Source organism: Liolophura sinensis, chromosome 6, assembly GCF_032854445.1.
Source record: "Liolophura sinensis isolate JHLJ2023 chromosome 6, CUHK_Ljap_v2, whole genome shotgun sequence".
Lineage (NCBI taxonomy): Eukaryota > Metazoa > Mollusca > Polyplacophora > Chitonida > Chitonidae > Liolophura > Liolophura sinensis.
In genome coordinates this window covers 53,272,627-53,292,585 of record NC_088300.1, presented here as the reverse complement: position 1 = coordinate 53,292,585, position 19,959 = coordinate 53,272,627, and the positions used below count along the sequence as shown (strand labels likewise).

The following is a 19,959-nucleotide window of genomic DNA, read 5'->3' as shown; positions in this document are numbered from 1 at the left end:
ATGGCGCCTTCCAAATTGACCCCTCAGGAGCAGAAAGTCATCCTACACAAGCACAACACCTTAAGGGGGTCGGTACAGCCGTCAGGGGCCGACGAAATACGTCTGGTAAGTCTAAGGTCTATATATGTAGGTATATGGCGAGGTCGTGAGGGAAAGGACAATCCTGTCAAAGTGCAGGTGGTAAGTCTGAAGTCAGATGAGATAATTAGGGAAAAGGTCTTCGTGTTTAACGTGCCAAGGATTAGGCTGCAAATAGGCCAGCTATAAAAACAGAAAATACTAGGAAATCTTTGAGCAGTTTGTTGATTATGTGATACAAATAAGGTAGATTACGATTAATGAACTATTTAAAACTTATTTTAGTGCAGAAATGCGGCAAATGAATCGCGGAAAGTTTTATTCAACATAATATTCTCCCAGGTCTGACGACTGGTTACCTCTGGTAATAAGCAGACGAATCATTAGCGACAGCAGCCGGCTTCACTGACATCTTAAAGGCTAAACGCAAGTGTTATTTTATATGGAACAGCAGCCGTATTTCATGCTAATTAACTTAATTACAACCGGTCCTCAACCGGTAGGTGTTTAACGCGGTATATAATTAATGGGAAGAGGACACCGATATATTTAGCGTAAATCACCGCTCTTTACCAGCTAGCTTTACATGACAAAACTCCTGACTAGAAGCCGTTGTCAAATCAGCAAGTTTTGTATTCTTGCGATCTCATTGGTCAGGGTCCGGTTGCCTGGTTTCTTGTATTAAAACAAAAACATGAATTCGACTGTCTTTGTGCCACAAGGCCGTATAAAATATCGTCCAGTGTTTTCTAGATATTATTTTAGATAGTTTTATATTTTCTACAACAGGAATGGGACGACCGTCTCGCGGCAAGAGCCCAAGCTTGGGCGAACAAGTGTACCTTTAAACACGACTTTCTTACTGAGTAAGTATCTATACAATTATCCTGCTTCATTCATTGTTTGGATAAGAAAACATATACCTAAGAAGGTGATGAGCTTGTTTTATCGGAAAATTCCATTGTTTTCTGAGTTATGACGATGGTTTGAAGTTGATAACAGTTACACACGGTAAGTTCACACCACTTATCGTTGTCAGCTGGGTTCATCTAGTTTAGGTTGCAGTAATTTTGGTTTAGGGTTAGTGTACGAAATTATATAAATGTTTTCTACATGTATGTATAAATCTCAGTTCTTTATTTGCACACACTCAGCGATTCATTTGAACATAATTTTGACGAGTAACATGCCGTTTGAATTTTCTGGTGATAAATATTGCATTCTGCATAAAATGAATAGGTGAATCGTAAATGCTAGCGTAAGGAAGATTGATTTTTTTTCTTCTGGATATCTGCACGAGACTAGAAACTGATAACTCAAATATTAGTCCGAATTTTCTCACTAGATAATGAGATGGGATTGTCGGCATGCTGTAGTTCTAGTCAGAAGTCGCTCCATTTAACATGATTATGACTTTCCAAACAACGTTGCGAACGCTAATTTTCACTCTTCATCTTCTTGTTTCACCAACGTCCAAGCATTCACAGTCATTATCTCGTCGTCCACAGTTAGTCATGTGCCTTGTAAGTTCATTTTGAATATTATTTTGAGGAACAAAGTCTTCGACACCTCTTCTCCATTCACGCTTTCATTTGTGCCAGTCATTGTGTGACACACAGAATGCTTGAGTCACACGCTTCATACACACTTAAACTCTTAATCATTTTGAATGGAGTGATTTCTGATTCAAACTGCAGCATGTCGTCAGGCTTATATCAATATCAGCTGCAAATTTAGTCAGAAACTTCAGAAATATGACCTTGCTGTTTCAGTTGTAAAGGGAATTACATGGGGCAAAACCTGTACACGGCTTTTGCCGCACACAATGTCCCGGATGTTGACCCCCAGGAAGTAGTTCAAGAATGGTACAACGAGCAGCCATTTTACCAATACTCTTCTAACACTTGTCAGGCAGGCAAAGTGTGCGGCCACTACACGCAAGTATGTCCCGTCACCTTTGATTCTTGTATAAACCCGTTTTCCACATCCAAAATGACAAATTGGGAATTATTATGGGTGTATATAGGTTCGCCTTAATAGGGCCTGTGTTGTCTTGACATTGTGTTCTGAACAGTAACAGGTTTTGTCCCATTAAACCCCTATTCCACCTAATGTGTTGTGTTATCAACTGTACAGGTTGTCTGGACAAAGGTATGGCTGGTTGTCATCGCCCGGATGTGACAATTTGGTCAGCCGTAGGCGTATTCAAATTTCATTTCATTGTTCTTTTAACGCCATATTCATAAATTCTTCACCTAAGCATAGGATAGAGGTCCTATATAATGACCGCTACCCGTTTTAGACGACTGATTGGCTATTTCATGCAAAGCCACGCCCTGTCTTCCTGTCACTGGTCTGTCAGTGTGTCAATCCAACAGCCGTTGCTATGTCACATGGTCGGTGACCTGTCAATCAATGTCTGCTCACTCGGCGCACCATTTCTTTGGCTCCGCCCCTACTGTCTTCATATGAAGACGTTTTCTTCATCAATAAGTACTTTGGAATTAAAGCCAGTGATTGGCTGAAAACACCATCGATAGCCAATCTGTCGTCTAAATGCTGACAGCCAGTTTAAACAAGAGTGTGGGCATTAAATCACCGACCTTTGCCGGAGGTAACTGGCGAAGTCTCTGGCATATGCTATGGTAGAAAGCTATTGGTCTTCATGCTGCGGACGTCATGCAAGACGACACCAGAGAACACCCGTCACAGCTTACTTTCGCCAAGGCCACGAAAAACATTGAAAGCAGCTGAATCCAGATAATTATCTGTCCAAACTCTTCCACAAAGCGTTTGTCTGCTGTATTATATGATTCTATTCCTTGAAAATGCTAAATTGTCCGGGCAACGATCATCCTGGTTGGATATTTCATTTCGGCTTGTGAGTGTGGTTAACCGTGAGTGTATCTCAAAGTTATTACTTGAACAGGTGGTGTGGGCGGAGAATCAACTAGTTGGATGTGGCATCGCCGTTTGTTAGAGTTTCGCCAACCCTGAGTATATTATGTGTTATTACTTAAACAGGCTGTCTGGGCAAAGATCTGACTGGTTGGATGTGGCATGACCGTTTGTAATAGTTTGGTCAACCCTGAGTGCATTATGTTGTGTTATTTCTTGAACAGGTTGTCTGGGCGAAGACCAGGCTTGTTGGATGTGGCATCGCTGCTTGTAAGACTTTGTTCAACCCTGGGTATAAGAATCACACCAACGCAGCGTTAGTAGTCTGTAACTACGATCCGCCGTAAGTTAAATAACTGTGTCGTTAGAATGGAATATTGCTGGAATACATTTCCAGTTGGTTTGCCTGTGGTTTTTTAAACAGGAGATTTATCAAGTATCTGGGGAGGCAAGGTTCTTCAGGGACTTCCCAGGTTTCGTCGACCCTTGCTGCTGCCATAATTATTATTAAATCAATAAACCTGTATGAACAGACAATTGCAGGAATAGGTTCAACGTCCGTTTACTTACGACATATTTCATTTGTACCCCATGGCGAAAGTAGACGCGATAGACAGTGGACATGTGTTGATAGGAATTTCTGCTCAAGGAAATTATTTATGCCAAACAACTGTTTTCACAAAGGTCCAGAGTAATTTGGAGAGAGAAAAAACCGTCAACAAAGTTATAAAATATTACTCGTCTGACTGGATGTAAAAAACTCATTTTATTCCAATGATTGGGGGCAAAAGTGTACGCTCGAGTGAGGCAGCGTTTAACAAAAAACCCACAGACATGGTCAAAAAATGAAGACGACTGATATCTTTCATTTTCATTACCAGAGGAAACTATATTGGCGCCCGACCCTACACGTCTGGGTCCTCTTGCTCTCAGTGTAAAGTCAAAGATGGCGGTTTCAAATGCGAGAATAACCTATGTGGTAAGTCTTGCTACCATGATAGTCTTTAGGTTATGCAGTACTAAAAACATCCCCTCTTATGTAATAATTTCTTCATGAACACCCTCCAAAATACATGCTTCCTAGTATTCGTTGAGCAAAATCACGCATACTGCAAGAAAGCTGACATTTTCAATTGCAGCTAACCCATCATGCGAAACATAAGCTAGCTGGGATCCATGTACTTGCGTTGAGGCAGCATAGAAACAGGGTCACGTCATGATTGGATAATACTAATATTTAAAAGATACAATTACCACCAAGCAGCGTATTTTTATTTCTAGTAATCATTTGTCTTACTTTTCACATACTAGTGATAATAAGAAATTCCATCCAACATCTTTTATGAAATGACCAATATATGTCCCCCCCCCCAACCTCTCTCATTTTCTCCCGACGGCCAGTGGAGGATACAAAAAGCAGCTTTACAACGGTTTATTTCTCACAAGTTTCACTTTGAAAGCAACATACAGGGAAGGGCATGGCATAAAAGCGCACTATTTCTTTTATGTAATACTTCCCGCCTGTGTGAATTTAACATAATGTTAATTAACGTTTAAAATTCCATTTTACGTCTTAGCATGATCATGATGATATGATGGGAAGATAATATACATGCACTGTTCTTGTCTTTCTGGTGTGTATGATGTGCACTTTATGCTTATATCCACAGTCCCCTGTATTCCTAAGCTCGACCCGGCATGTGGTAAGTGAGCTGATCATACGTGGTTCTAATCGTGCAGTGATAATGCTTATTGGTCAAGCATGAAATAATTTTTGGGAAATTTACCGAATATTAACTGGCTTCACGACAGTGATCTAAGGAGTTTTAATGTAAGACATGATGTTAGATGTAACTTTTACGTTGTAATTGCTTTGTGTTTATTGGTTCTATCGATGTCATGCTGTCCCATGCACATGATTTTCCCTTCTGATGCATGTCGGACAGAATGCCCAGTGTCCGAGTGTGCAAATGGTGGTGTCGTCAACATGGACACGTGTGAGTGTAGCTGCCCGGATGGTTTTTACGGACAGGACTGTAGCTGTAAGTTTACGTCATCCTGAGTGCTTCCTTTTTAAAAGCCTTTTGGGTTTTGTTTGTTTGGCGTTCATTGTATAAAGACTGTCAGATGCTGTATGTGTTCGTTTAATGCCGTGCCTTGTCTGCTTGTCTGTCTGTCTGTCTGTTTATGTTTGTTGATGGGGCCTCTCGTTCAGCGATAAATGATTAATTCTGCGGCTCACTGAAATAAGTGTTTCGTTTTTAAGCACATTTCTGTTACACTTAATAAGCTCGTCTTGGTGTTTATTCATAACTACAATGTTTGGTAACGTAATGAAATGGACGTCTGTATTATGGTAAGCATATGAAATGTTTACATAGTATATATAATGTGGTGCATATTTTCAATAAAAACAAATAGTCTAGAATATGATTCCTGGTCTTTTCATTCTTGTTTTTACACATACATTGAACTGGAGAAATAGTCGCCGCTGGACTAGTCGCTCAGGTTCCCATTTCCCCGTCCTATCCATATGGTTAATATGAATTATTTATGTGCTTTTGATAATTTCAGTGGGTTGTAAGGACAAGTCTACTTTCTGCTCTCACTGGAAAGGCTATTGTGGCCAAGCAGCTTACAAAGGTTTTATGAAGTCAAACTGTGCAAAGACTTGTGGGTAAGTAGTCAGTATATTCGGTCAGAGAGCTAACAAAGGTTTCAAGCAGCCAAACGGTGCAAAGACTTGTGGGCAAATAGTCAATATTTGTGGTCAAACAGCTAACAAAGGTTTCAAACAGCCAAACTGTGCAAAGACGTGCCGGTATGTAGTCATTTATTACGGCCAATCAACTAACAAGGGTTTCAAGCATTCAAACTGTGCCAAGACTTGTGAGTAGGTAGTCAGCTATTGCGACCAAGCGGTTTACAAAGGTTTCATGAAGTCAAACTGTGCAAAGACTTGTGGGCAAGTAGTCAGTTATTGCGGCCAAGGAGCTTACAAAAGTTTCAAAAAGTCAAACTGTGTAAGGACTTTTGGGTAAGTAGTCAGTTGTTGCGGCCAAGCAGCCAAACTGTGCAAGACTCGCGGGTAAGTAGATAGAGGCACTACTGGATAGTATAACTTATAAATCATGGATACGTCCGATATGTGTGATAAAAATTCTAAAATAACACGAAAGAGGAAAGATTTTAAGTATTCTCGACTCTCGCCAAGAGCGTTTCTTGCAGACTGACTTGTTGAGTGACATGCGTGCCAGGTTACCGGCTTTAATTGGCTGAATAATCTATTGGATAACAGTCGTCTTCATTTGTAGACTAATTAAATTTACATTTGTGTCAAAATTTCTTTTTCTCTCTCTGTTTTAATTTACATCCGTGCCGATCGTCTTTCTTCCTTTGTAGACTGTGTTAATTTACATCTGTGTCAAAATTTCTTTCTTCTCTTGCAGACTGTGTTGAATCATATCCAAGTGACAGCTCCACGTCTCAGATGGAAGCTCATAACATATATTCAAGGCATACTCTAAATTATTTCTTAGCTTTGCTTTCTCTCTGTCATCTCAGAGTTTTAAGTCACTCTTTCAGATTATTTATTTGGCGCCTTTGTGCTCATGTATGTTTGGTCTAAGAAAAACTCCTCACCAGACTTATTTTTTTCTGAGGTTTTCATTTCTTCTCCAACATTTGTGTTTTCATTTCCTATTGTTATATCAGTGATGTGGTGTCAAGATCTCGCCTAATAAAAAAAATATGAAATTAATGGCATTTGGTTGTTTTTCATTAAAATGTCTTTATACTGGCATCTTACAATAACATGTGTCTTATTGTTTATATTAGAACACCTAACGTCCTGTTACGTTTAGTATTATCGGTTGTTGTGACATTTTGATGTCGCTCACATGAACCAGAAGCAATCCATGATGAACCAGGAGGCGCACATGTCGCTCACATGAACCTGAAGAAGTCCTGCTGAACCTGTAACAAATTTTTAGGGGCATTTTGATGTCGCTCACATGAACTCAGAACAGTCCACTTAAGCGCACTTAAGGGGCATTTTGATGTCGTTCACGTGAACCCGGAGCAGTCCATGCTGAACCTGTGGCGAAATTTTAGGGGCATTTTGATGTCGCTCACATGAACCTGGGGCAGTCCATGTTGAACCAAGAAGCGCACTTAAGGGGCATTTTGATGTCGTTCACGTGAACCCGGAGCAGTCCATGCTGAACCTGTGGCGAAATTTTAGGGGCATTTTGATGTCGCTCACATGAACCTGGGGCAGTCCATGTTGAACCAAGAAGCGCACTTAAGGGGCATTTTGATGTCGTTCACGTGAACCCGGAGCAGTCCATGCTAAACCAAGAGGCACACTTAAGGGGCATTTTGATGTCGCTCACATGAACCCGGGGCAGTCCATGTTGAACCAAGAAGCGCACTTAAGGGGCATTTTGATGTCGTTCACTTGAACCCGGATTCCTTATTTACAATAAGGAATATAGAAACAGGAGATTCATCCCAAGCTATATCAAGCAATGAACTGTTGCCTAGAACCGCGAAACCGGTAGGGTGGGGTGACTTTTTCAACAGCAGTCAATATTATTAGGCAAACTCCTGGATAAAACATGGATGAGGAGAAAAGTGCCGCGTAATCTCTCCGTGACAACCCTAAAGTAGGAAGAGATGGACTTCAGAAAATGGGATCTTTTTTAATGGCGAAGAAGAAGATTGCCTTTGTCTGCGGTGCAGGGATTTGAGAAACCGACAAAGTAAAACAGGTAGCCCTACTTAATCCACAACAGCTGAGTTGATTGTTTGTACGTTATAACGAAAGATTGGCCTTTTTGACTGCTGTAGAATGTGGGAATACGGGAAGTCTCAATAACAGCATCAGACAAATAATGTAACCTGGAACATACACGTTGTAATGCACGAAATGCCCTCAATATTTCCCGCGTACATAAGTTGGGTCCAAGCTGTAAATAAAAACATCATTCTCTACTGTTAACGTTCATTGCATGTGAACTACCTCTTTGGTTTATGGACACAGCATTATGGTGGGAGGATACTGGACAGAGCTCGTGGGAACTCACGACTATCCACAGGTGAAAAATTAAAGAAAAGTACAAAATCGTATAGTTTTAGATTGACAGTGTTCCCCATTCCGTTCAGTTTAATTGATCTCGTTACCAGATAAAATGTTGAAACATTATTTGGTTGTTTGGCTGACTGACTGAATAAAAATAGACACGGTACTAAAGAGGCCAGCTCCATTCATAAGTTGTTTTTGAAGCGTCATTGACAGAAAGAGATAAGACTTATTCTGGCTAGAAAATAATCTTGAGGTTATGTACATTCGTTATACAACCAATTTCTTACTCATGTACTAACGGAACGACATCAGCTGTCCCTTTGATAACGCCAATGACCATACGTTTCCCACGTGATAGTAAGCTAACTACTGTAATAAAATACAGCAAAGGACCTGTTAGGGTGATCTCGGTCATTTTGTTGGCTTGGAACCATGTGAAGGAAGCATCTGGTGGATATGAACTACTTAATATCTAAGTCAGGTAGTAGTCAGTCAGTCCTGATCATCAACGTCACCAAGGTAAGTCCATTAGATTCCGGAGGATGAATGTCAGAGTATTCAACATAGTGATGCGTCTGCGTGTCTATCATTGGAAAACAATGAAAACATTCGCTCAGCAATGTACAGCTTTGCTTACACCCAAGTTGCCATTTGATAACACTTGGACTGTTCACATGTTTGCAGAAGAACGATGCATACATAATCTTAGACCTAATTAGCTTTCTTTAGATCCCTAATCTAAAGCGACAATGTCAACGTTGAGTGCTTTAACTCAGTCCGAAACATTCCATGGCCAATAAGCATTTGGACCTAGCTTTCCCGACCTCTGCGAAAGTAGCCATAAAAATCTTGACATAGGTTAACCAATATGGATCTTCCGATGCAAGCATCTATGTACGGGTAACTTTCAACGACAAGTGGACTTAACTTGCAGCGTCATCTCTACCTGAAAACCTTGTGTCCTCTCGCCAAGATTTTCAAACCGTCATCAATAAAACTTTATAGCTGCTTTAAGTTTGGACAATTTCTATTATTTTGATACTAAGCATGCATTTGCACACCAAAAGTGATCGGCTAGAAGCAAATAACGGCTTTACACCACAGCACAGTCGTCCAGATTCAAGTAAAACCTGAGCAAAAATAATTTTTGTGATTTTCGATTTTAATTATTTCAGGGGTATTTTTCTTTTGTTCTATCCCTGGGGAACCGAGATATGCTTTTAGTTTGGTTCCCGAGCCCTCTGATCAGGAGCAGTGCGCGTTTATAAGTGAGGTTATTTTTTCCTCTTTGTGCCGCTTCCCAGCAAGTGACAAGTTGTGCTCGTGTGCTCACCAGTGAACGTGCGTGTCTCCAAGTTTTTGTGGTTCCTCCAGTCACCCAAGGATGGCAACTGCCCAACCAGGTGATCGTTTCCCCTTTTGAGCCAATACTGGGAGAATTACCTTGGTTTGACTCACATGTGGTCGTGCAGTCGCTTGTTGTTTGTTCATCGGGTCAAATCGTACAGAAGGACAGCAAAGTACAAACTCAAACCCACATCATTTGATACCTATGACATCACTCTTTACTTGGTTGGAAAAGGTTTTGCTACTTTTTGCTACTTAAGGAGAAAATTGGATTTTCCCGTTTCAAATCCACTCCATGAGATGACGTCCCCCACCCGTCGGGAGCTTCTGGAGGCGATGCTGGGAGCTGGTTCCCTGATGTCGGACGAGGCGTTGCAAGCTGGTGTTGAGTTCCTGTGTCTCTCGGTTCCTCCTGGACGTGTGCCTGACCGATCTGTCATCCGGGACGACGTCCTTGATCTCCGGAAGAGGATGCATCGACGCTGGGATGCTCCAGGAGTTCGACGGATCTTCGCAAAGATGCTCGAAAAACATGCAGTCTGGCTTCTCGTATCTGTTCCAGTGGCGATCCTGGCACCTCCAGCTCCCGAGAAGGACGATCCGAAGGATGGCCGCGGACGACCGTCGCAGATGCCGGCTGCCTTCACCCGCGTTTCCTCCCCCACCCGGCGCCGCAACGTGTCCGAGCTCCTCGACCAAGGATTCACCGGCGAGCAGCTGGCGTACGCGGCTCAGATGACTCTGAGGAAGGAGTCCTGGCCCTCCTCCGGGCTCAATCGGTGGAGCTGTAGACCCTGGGTGGTGGTGGTGGTTGTCTTTCTGGTCGCGGACTTGGCGTTTGATCTTTCTTTGGATCGTTTCCTGTTTTGTTAGTTGTAGTTCAGGAGCGAGTTCGGGCATTTCTGTTGTTGTTCGAGAAAATATTACTCTTTTTCAGTTCCAGAGGAGAAATTTGCAGATGAGTCGTGTTCACGTAATGGTCCTTGCAGTTTGAAATGTGTCAACATTCAATGCTTTTCTTTCCTCAACTTTCAGTTTGTGTTATGATGTGACTTATAAACAGTTTGGTTACAAATCAGTGTTTTTGTTACAGTTGGCCAACTAAAATCACTCGTTATTTTCGGTTTTTGAGGTAAAATGTAGAAAATCAGTCATGTTTATGCTTATAGATCCTTTTCATGTGGATTTGAACTCAATTCACTCAAAAATTATTTTTGCTCAACTTCTTCGTGAATCTGGATCAGTGTGCACAGTCGTAATAAAGTGGAATTAGTCAAAGGATCCTGATTCTAGATACCATTTGGTGAAAATTACAAGTTTGTAGTGTTCATATGTCGCTGGCAAGTAATTTACGCCGTAGCTTAGACCTCATCTATGCCGTTGGAAACAATGTACCAGCTAATCTAGATCCACTTTGTAGGAGTGCATGTAGGTCTCTAACAAGAACAATCACTTAGTCCAATAATCATACAATACAGCTGTAGATGTTCACCATTTGTTTTCAGATGTTAACTCTAGTCATCCTGGGAACGGTCATAGCTTGTGTGACGTCACTGACTGTACCCGTGACAGTTGGCAACCATTGGGAAGGAGGTTTCAATGGGGAGTTCTGTATTCCTTTCGCCATCGATGTTCACTCCTGGAAGGCAAACTTAATCCTTAGCGAACCAATCGATAAACTCGAGGTACCTTGCAGTGTCTTTATGCAAATCTATCTGGAGAGACGATATTAAATAGAATAATCTTATATGTGTCAGGAAATCCCAAAGAAGTGGACATTGAATATCTATTTTCTTATAGTCAATATGTAGCCCTACACATTTCATACCTTAAGGAACCCCTCGTGTGTTTCCATTACTTTCATTCTGTAACAGCTGACTTAACTTATTAGTGAAAAAAATTTCATTTACACTTATCTTTATCAAATATTGGAGTGTTGCGTTGAAAAGGCAATTGTATTTTTTGTGCAGTTTTTTAGAGCAACTGGTACCTGAATACAGTTTTTGATGATCTAACGCATACAGATCTGGTTGGCTGACATCGAGTCTCAAAGCGATGACGGCAAGACATTTGTGCTGAAAAACAAACCGTGGGATGGAGAAGAGCACGCCGGTGATCAGTTATGTCTGCAGTTTGTCGGCCATGGTTCAGGCAACATCAACCCTACCGTGACTGTCACTGTAGAGAATCTACCAGACGCCACCTTGCGACCGACAACCAGACATCAAGGTCAAGTCACTCGGGAGGAACTTACCACAGGCAGAGGAGGCGTCACTCCCGGTACTCATCAACAGTTGCTTCCCTTCCACCAAGCGTGAAATCAAACAAGAACAGCGTCATATATCATAATCATTAAATCTGCGGCCTGCTAAGTTACTTCTGTGACGAATGAACATATTTCTGAATTTTGAAAATTAAAGAAGCCAAGTGCTCAGTTTGTATCACGTCTTTAGATCGGCATATCTCAATCACTTCTTTTATAGCAACAATCATGGAAATGTTTTTTGTTTCTTCACAGGATATGTACCCTCGGGAACATTAGGCGGTGACTTCGATCAAGGTGAGCAAATATGGTGCCTATGTATGCTAGAGAGTTGTAGTTAGGTTATCGAAAGTTAAATATCACGGTATATTCTCCATTAATAGGGATATGATGACTTATTTTGCAGCTTTATAAGGAGAATTCGTATTGGCATTACAATAGGATATCTTTGCATTTCAGTAAGTGGAGAAGAAACAAATCTCTTAAATTTAACATAAATTAAAGCAGCAGGAGAATTACAGAGGTATTACTCTAGTCTAGTGTGCCCGCTTTTGTATACACAACATGCAGATTAGTATGATGTGCTTTTTCAGACGGTAGAAGGAGTGTATGAAACACGTGTATTGTAAACACCAATGAAAGGACCTGAAACTTTAGTAATCAGTAATTCGTCACGTGTGTTATGTCTTCTGAATGGAAACATTAACGAATGACAATCTTTCCTTCTTGTGTTATCAGTGACAGCCCCAGGGGGTGGGGAAAGCTCCAGAGCTGACCTAGTCGTTACGAACGACTGGGGTAACAGATTTGAGGCCCACTACAACTTTGAGATGACGCAGGATGTGGAAGGATTTGAGGCCATTCTCACCTTTAACTTACCAATAACAAAGCTAGATGTGAGCTATAATTTGTCGTACATGCAAAAAGTACTCTGTTTTTTTTTTTTTAGCTGGAATTGCTTTCATCTGCGTTCAGTATGCACTTCTCCAGAAGAACAGCACATTCAATCCAATTCAGTTTATTTATTCATTGATTGATTGACTGATTTATTTATTTATTTATTTATTTATGTTTCACTTCCTACTCAAGAATTTTTCCCTGCCAGGTTTATTGGTAGACTTTTCATTACAAACTGTTTAATAACGTCAATATGTATTAAGAATTCATGGCACTGACCCTTGGGTTTGCTTTCTCACGTAGAAAGCTGTCGAGTGCCCTTAAATGATGACGGGTAGATATCAGTACAACTGTCCATGCAAAGTACCTAGATGTACGTTTATACATTTGGACGGGTATAACATTTACACATTGCAACTTGTCATTTGGAATGTTGACAGCTTCAGCATGCCGATGTGTACAAGAAATCTCCAGATGGCCACACGTGGATCATTGTCAATAAAAAGGACAGTATGTTTTACAAAAAGGGAACTATCAACCTGAGGTTTTTTGGAAATCACGAATCATCAGGCAAAGTCTCGGGGTCGGCCGTCTTGTTTAATCTTGGGGTCGACCATAACGGATATCCAAATATCAGAAACAGTGAGTGTTTGCTTTCATCATCCTTTCCTCATCCTAACGTATGTATTGAGTGACATCAAGTTTAGTATCAGACCAAGCTAAACCATTCTGGATCTTCATTATACAAGTACTCAACTGCATGTAAAATTTCCATTATTTCTTACACATATATAAAGCTTTTCCTTTTTGGAATAAAAATACACGATTGTCTGAATCCTAGACCCGGATGAATATAAATAAGACATAAACCAATGCATCATTTGTTACTTCAGCACTTAATAGTCATACTGTATTTTCAACAGCCGACGGAACGAAGTACAACTATGACGAGGTTCTGTACAAATCCATTCTTTTCTACGAGGCGCAAAGATCTGGTAAACTTCCGGCGAGTAACCGTATCCCGTGGCGAGGAGATTCCGCGCTGGGTGACAAGGGGAAAGGAGGGGAAGATCTGACAGGAGGCTGGTATGACGGTAAGATTTGGGATAGCGTGGTACTAAAATATAAGCCCTGTATTATTACTAGGTAATAATTACCAAAACAAACAAAACTGCAGATACATGCATTATTTTGAGTGCCATCTTAAACGATCATTAAATAACTGAATATCTGTGTCCTCTGCTAATGCTATTTGCGGAACTAAACTTTACTGAGAAAAACGGAATATAGGAAATAGATCCCTTTACAGAATAAACACAAAATGATTTCACCGTAGCCTTGTGTAAATCCGTGATAACACGGTTTTCTAATATTATATTTAAGGGCAGTTTAAGTTTAACTTTTGTGTCATACATAATCTTTGAACTATTTGATTATTTTAATTTCCAGCTGGAGACCACGTAAAGTTTAACTTTCCAATGGCGTACAGTACCACTATCTTAACCTGGAGTTTGATTCACTGGAAAGACGCCTACGAGCACTCCGGTCAGCTGGACGCCATGTACGACGCCATCAAGTGGCCGCTGGATTACCTGCTGAAATGTCATACTGGGGCCAACGAGCTTTATGTCCAGGTTAGTCCTCTAATGTTAAGACAGCAGTCAAAAGTCAGATTTTGTTGACTAGTTCTTTCATGGTTTGGACTCCATTTATATTATTAACAGTTTCTTAGGGCATATAAGTATATGGTTATATGTGGAGTTTAAAGATCTATTTTATTTATTCAGCATGGGGTTATTATTTAGATTGGATCGGTTCTATTGCCAAATCTTTTCGATGGCCATTTCGTTTCACAGAGTGACAAAATTCAAGATGGCCGACAAAATCCACCGGAAACAGTTAGGCATGGTGACCCTTATACCACTGATGTGAGAGATCATCTATAAGTACTCCCCTATTATAGAGGGATATAAGAGATTTTGAAATCAGGGAACTATTAAAGCGTGATCTGCTTCTAAACTGATTTTGGCAGGTTGGTAACGGCAATGCCGATCACAACTTCTGGGAAGGCCAGAAGACATGACCATGGAGAGACCGGCCTATAAGATTACACCCTCTAATCCCGGAAGTGACGTAGCCGGGGAAACAGCTGCTGCAATGGCTGCTGGATCTATAGCGTTCAAAACCAAAAGTAATGTCTCAGTATAGGAGGAATATATCTTAATTAGGGTTACTCCATCTACCTTGTCAAATGTTTTTTTGTTTGGACGCATGAAATTTGATTCAGAATTATTACATAATTGTCTCTCCTTTAAACACTGTTGCCTCGGTTAAGACTTAATGCTTTAACTCGAATAAAATCGGTTGGAAAATGATTTGTAAACACAAGAAAATTCATTTCAAGATTCGTTTTTAGCCACATTTATTTGGTATACATCCTTACTTACATCAATAAATATAATTGTGTAAATAGTCTATACTACTTCTCGACATAATTTAATTGAATGGTCATTGTAGTAATATTCTCGTTCAGGGTTTGTTTACATAATTGTAGTATATTTACACAGACCCGTCATATTCCACCAAACTTCTGACGCACGCCAAGCAGCTGTATAAGTTTGCCATGGCCCATAAAGGCAAGTACAGCGCTAGTGTTGGGGCAGCCGCTTCCTTCTACCCGTAAGTATATTGACTCACTTAATTGCCTCCTTCCTGTCACCACTTATGGGCATCGATCAAGCCAACGATGACAAGTGGATGTTCATGATCTAGCTCATAAATGCAATGCATATATTTCATAAATGTACAAACCATTTAATGAAGAACTCCTTCAGCTTTTACACTGTAAGTTAGATAATTCACATAATATCTAGTTCCAGTCATAGTTCCAGTCAATCAAGGTTTTCTTTTAGGCTTGTGTTTGTTATGTAAAATGTAGGTTAAATAAAAGAGGGCAAATAAAGCTTCTCAGGATATCCCTCACGATGGCAGAGAGGGAGGTAGGGAGGGGTAAAACTCTGCATTCACCATAATGACATACTGATGTCTGTGTAGTTTTGGGCGAATAGGGCGTCTATATGTCACATTTTCCAGGTTTGGATCAGAATTTTACTCGTATGAAACCGACAGTATCTTTGAATTACAAATGAATCAAACAAGAAAAATTCAACATTTAACAACAGCATAATTCCTCTCATGCATATATAAAGTGCTAAAAGAAAAATGATTATAAAACATACCATGAACATATTGTACATCTATCCTGTATTGGTTATAAGATGTGTAAATAATCGCCCATTACTGGATGTGAAGAGTGTATTTATTTAGTTGATTGGTGTTTATTGCCATTTTAAAGAATTTTCACGAATACAAAAACGCTAAGTTTTATGAATGGAGAATAGCAGAGTGCCTAGTGACACCTCCCTCACCTACCCCATGCTTGTTTGCTGATTCACACACCAATGTAAAGCTTAAAGAGGCAGCTTTGGAATGAACGTTGTTTGGTTGAGATTGGGCTATATTTCCGTGGTTTATGTCCAGTTATTTAAAGTTAACACTTCTATCTCAGACATTGAAGTTATGGATCTTGTTATATATATTAGGTATAAATAGCATGTGGACGATTCTGCCACCTATAATCCTGTTGAACATGTATTTTCCCCTCAAGATCCACGAACAACACCGACGAACATGCTTGGGCAGGCTTATGGCTCTACATGGCCACCAATGACAAAACGTACCTGAACGAAGCCGTGAAGTATTACCAGCCCGGTCCGTGTTGGGGGATGAGTTGGGATGACAAACAGGCAGCCAATCAGGTGAGGCTCTCCGATTGAGTGATGATAGGTTGTTAACCAAGTCACGGTTCTTACGTCTCTGTTGGCCTAGCCAGGGTTTTCACGTCTATAATATTGCCATTAATAGATCCTCAACTCACATTGAATTCTTAGCTCAAAGCTGATCTTCTATAATGCAAGGATCAGAATACGATGAGATCCAGCACTAGAGATATCACGGCTCAATACCAACACTTAGGCTTTATGTAGACTGAATAATAAATAGGCTGCTTGATAAAATGGGGTACATTTTCCCGCGCAATGTCGAATTATGAATTGTTGTCATTGCACATGCATATAGGTAATACATTACCAGTTTACCCACACATCGTCATTGCAAAGGGCATTTACTCTCGAAAGTACTTGCCGGGTTTTCATCAACATTCGGCATGGTGCTAGTGACGGTTTTCAGTTTGGGAATAGCTTTTCAAATTTACAAGATTCCGTTTGTATTGAGAAATTTTGTAATCCACAAAGTAAGATAGGTGTATACTGATATAAAATCCACCCGGTATCATATAGCAATGCGTAAGGGTTTTATTGTTAGTTGATTTGCTGTCTTTTTGGGTTTTAGTTCACTGTCCCCTTTTTCGCTGTCACTTTAACTGTCTCGGTATCTGACAAATCTTCTGACGTAAGGTCACAGTCGAGGCACCAAGAGCTGGATATGAATCATGCCTCATGACTGCCGATAGACTTGCGTTCAACCCGCGTTAGTCCTCGTATGTTTGCCATCATTTTTATACCATAACTATACAAATGAATTTTCTTGCTCTGTGATTAAGGGATATATGTTAACTGGTTAATTCATGTTTAAAAATCTCAATTTTCCTTTGCAGCTTTTGTTTTACAAATTCTTCAAGACGGACAAATACAAGAAAGATATTGAGGATACATTCCAGCATTACTGGTTTCCCGGTCAGACGATTAAATACACTCCCAAGGGTCTGGCTTGGCGACTGCAATGGGGATCTCTCAGATATGTCTGTAAGAAAGAACCTTTTTACAAAACTTCAGAAATAAATTTTTCATAACTGAATATTCTCGTTAGTTACACCTTCTTAGCGCTGTAAAACATTCAGTGTGATTTACGAAAAATTTTTGGAGAAAAAAAAAATTTTGATTTTAAAAGTCGCTATTGCAGTTAAGGGATACGTAAATGTATGTTCAATTCTGGTCAATGAGATATACTTGCAGGAAACCAAACTTGTTTTAATATTAATAAGGAGTTCTCAGATATGTGTTAAAAATACGCATAACTAAGTAAAAGATACTTTTGACACATTTGCACTTATGACATTTATACTGTTACATGGTTCTGGTTATGCAGCTAATATGGCGCTGGTGGCTCTAATGGCGGCCGACGAGGGATTGTATCCAGCAGAGTACCGGAGCTGGGCTATGAAGCAAATCCACTATGCTCTAGGTGACACTGGCTTCAGTTACGTGGTAGGATTTGGCAAGAGCTTCCCCAGGAGTCCTCATCATAGATCAAGGTGTGTGTTTTTTCTTTAACCTCGATGACAGTTGGTTGCCATACTTTAACCTCAAATAAAAGACATCAAAATGAACTTTAGACAGAGTGACATGTAGTGACAAAAAGATACTTTGAATGAAAAGACAACTAAGAGAACACATCATCGTTTTCTGACACTGTTTTACCTCTTTTTTCGGCTATTGACCAAATACAGTACGTAATAAGCACTAATGCATATACGGAGGTGTCTGAACATGTAACTGCGTTTAGAGCAATACAGCAAAGCTTGTGACGTCATCAGTGCCAAACACTAATGACATCATCCGTGAAGTTCACCTTAGAGTTCAAATATTAAAATACCTTAAATTCTGTACTAGGAATTTGTAAAAAAAAAAAGTGAAAGGGCTTCAGAAACAATAAATGTTTCAACAACGTATAGGGCCTACCTAGTGTAGCAATGTTATCGCCACAACAACCCGATAATTACTGTCATAGGGATTCAGATATTGCATGTAGTATAAATTTTTCTCATATTGGATATGAACTTTGATTTCTCTCTGTATATTTTTTCCTAGCTCATGTCCATTCAAGCCGGCCCCCTGCGGACCGTTTGTAATGTCCAGCCACGAACCTAACGTGCACACACTCTTTGGTGCCATGGTCGGTGGGCCGGACAGCAGCGACGGCTACAAAGATGACCGCTCAAACTACGTCAATAACGAGGTGGCCTGTGACTACAACGCTGGTTTCCAAGCTGCAATCGCTGGTATGTCGTCTTTGGGAGACAAAAACGTTAATGGTTTCTCCAAAATGAAGGAGATATTAATAATAAGTTGGGATAACCAATTGCAGCACTAACGATTTGATGTATTTCGTTGTTTTAACTTCGTATCCAAGAATTTTTTTACTCTCAAAGTGGCAACAAATTTTGTGGGTGGAGGGAAACCGATGTCCATTAAGTGAACCATCTACCTGTGGCAAATTACTGGAGAACTTTTCCACGTGTGGCATGTGTGATATTCGTAGAAGGTAGACGAACTTCATGTAAGACTACCACGATCCCGAATACTGCACACATAAGTAAACAGTTCAGGTTATGATCCCGTATACTGCATACATGAGTAAACAGTTCAGGCTATGATCCCGAATACTGCATACATGAGAAAAAAGTTCAGACTATGATCCCGTATATTGCATACATGAGTAAACAGTTCAGGCTATGATCCCGAATACTGCACACATGAGTAAACAGTTTAGACTATGACCCAGAATGCTGCATATATGAGTAAATAGTTCAGACTATGATCCCGAATACTGCATACATGAGTAAACAGTTCAGACTATAAGAAGTAAATTAAACTGGGCTACAGTTGCGTTTTATAATTGTTATATATAGAGAAGATTTTCAGCAGGAATATTTCTCTAACTATTTTACCTCGCTTGAAATACAGATATGCACAGTGTGGTACTAAAACATAGTGCGGTACAAAAACAAATTGCGGTACTAAAACATAGTGTGGTACTAAAACATAAACCTTTCTATTCTCCACAGGTCTCAAGTCTCTAGTCATCCGAAAACTTCATCCAGAGCAGACAGCCGGGTACTAATCAATCGTCAGCAACATGTACAGATTTTTCTCGTGATTAAAAGTATTACAAAACTTGTTGTTTGTTTCTGTCACCGTTTGGGTGGAAGGGTGGCTTATAAACAGCGTGCATACGACTTTCTCGACACTGACAAGTTTCCCCCCTATGTGACATCTAACAAACCTCTGGTTTTCAGTCAGAATGAGCTATAGTGTGGGTTTTCTGAAACAGAGTAGACCTTGAAACTGTTTCCATGAAAAGATTTTCTGAGGCTGACTGAGGATTAATGGCATAAATAGCCCCTGACTGCAGCATAGCGACACAGGATTGAACAATCAGTGGCGTAATGATAGAGCTTCCGCCTCTGAGTCGTTCTACCTGGAATCAAACCTGGTCTGGTTTTGCCAGATACTTTAAAAATGGTACTTGTTGCTGCCTTGTATGGCGCTCACAGAGTGGTTATAGGAAGGAAACGTGACTGGTTGGCCTG

General features: G+C 40.3%; 1 protein-coding gene and 1 pseudogene across 1 annotated transcript; both read left to right on the top strand.

Moving 5' to 3' along the window:
• LOC135467344 (GLIPR1-like protein 1) lies at positions 1-6,652 on the top strand. Its single transcript, XM_064745114.1, has 9 exons — positions 1-105; positions 868-944; positions 1,851-2,019; positions 3,201-3,319; positions 3,858-3,955; positions 4,647-4,679; positions 4,923-5,018; positions 5,551-5,653; positions 6,426-6,652. Exons 1-9 carry the CDS (start codon positions 1-3, stop codon positions 6,433-6,435), a joined length of 810 nt encoding a protein of 269 aa, XP_064601184.1. The 3' UTR covers positions 6,436-6,652.
• A 1,919-nt stretch (positions 6,653-8,571) lies between these two features.
• Positions 8,572-19,538, top strand: LOC135466582 (endoglucanase 4-like; annotated as a pseudogene).
• The last annotated feature ends 421 nt before the right edge of the window (positions 19,539-19,959 follow it).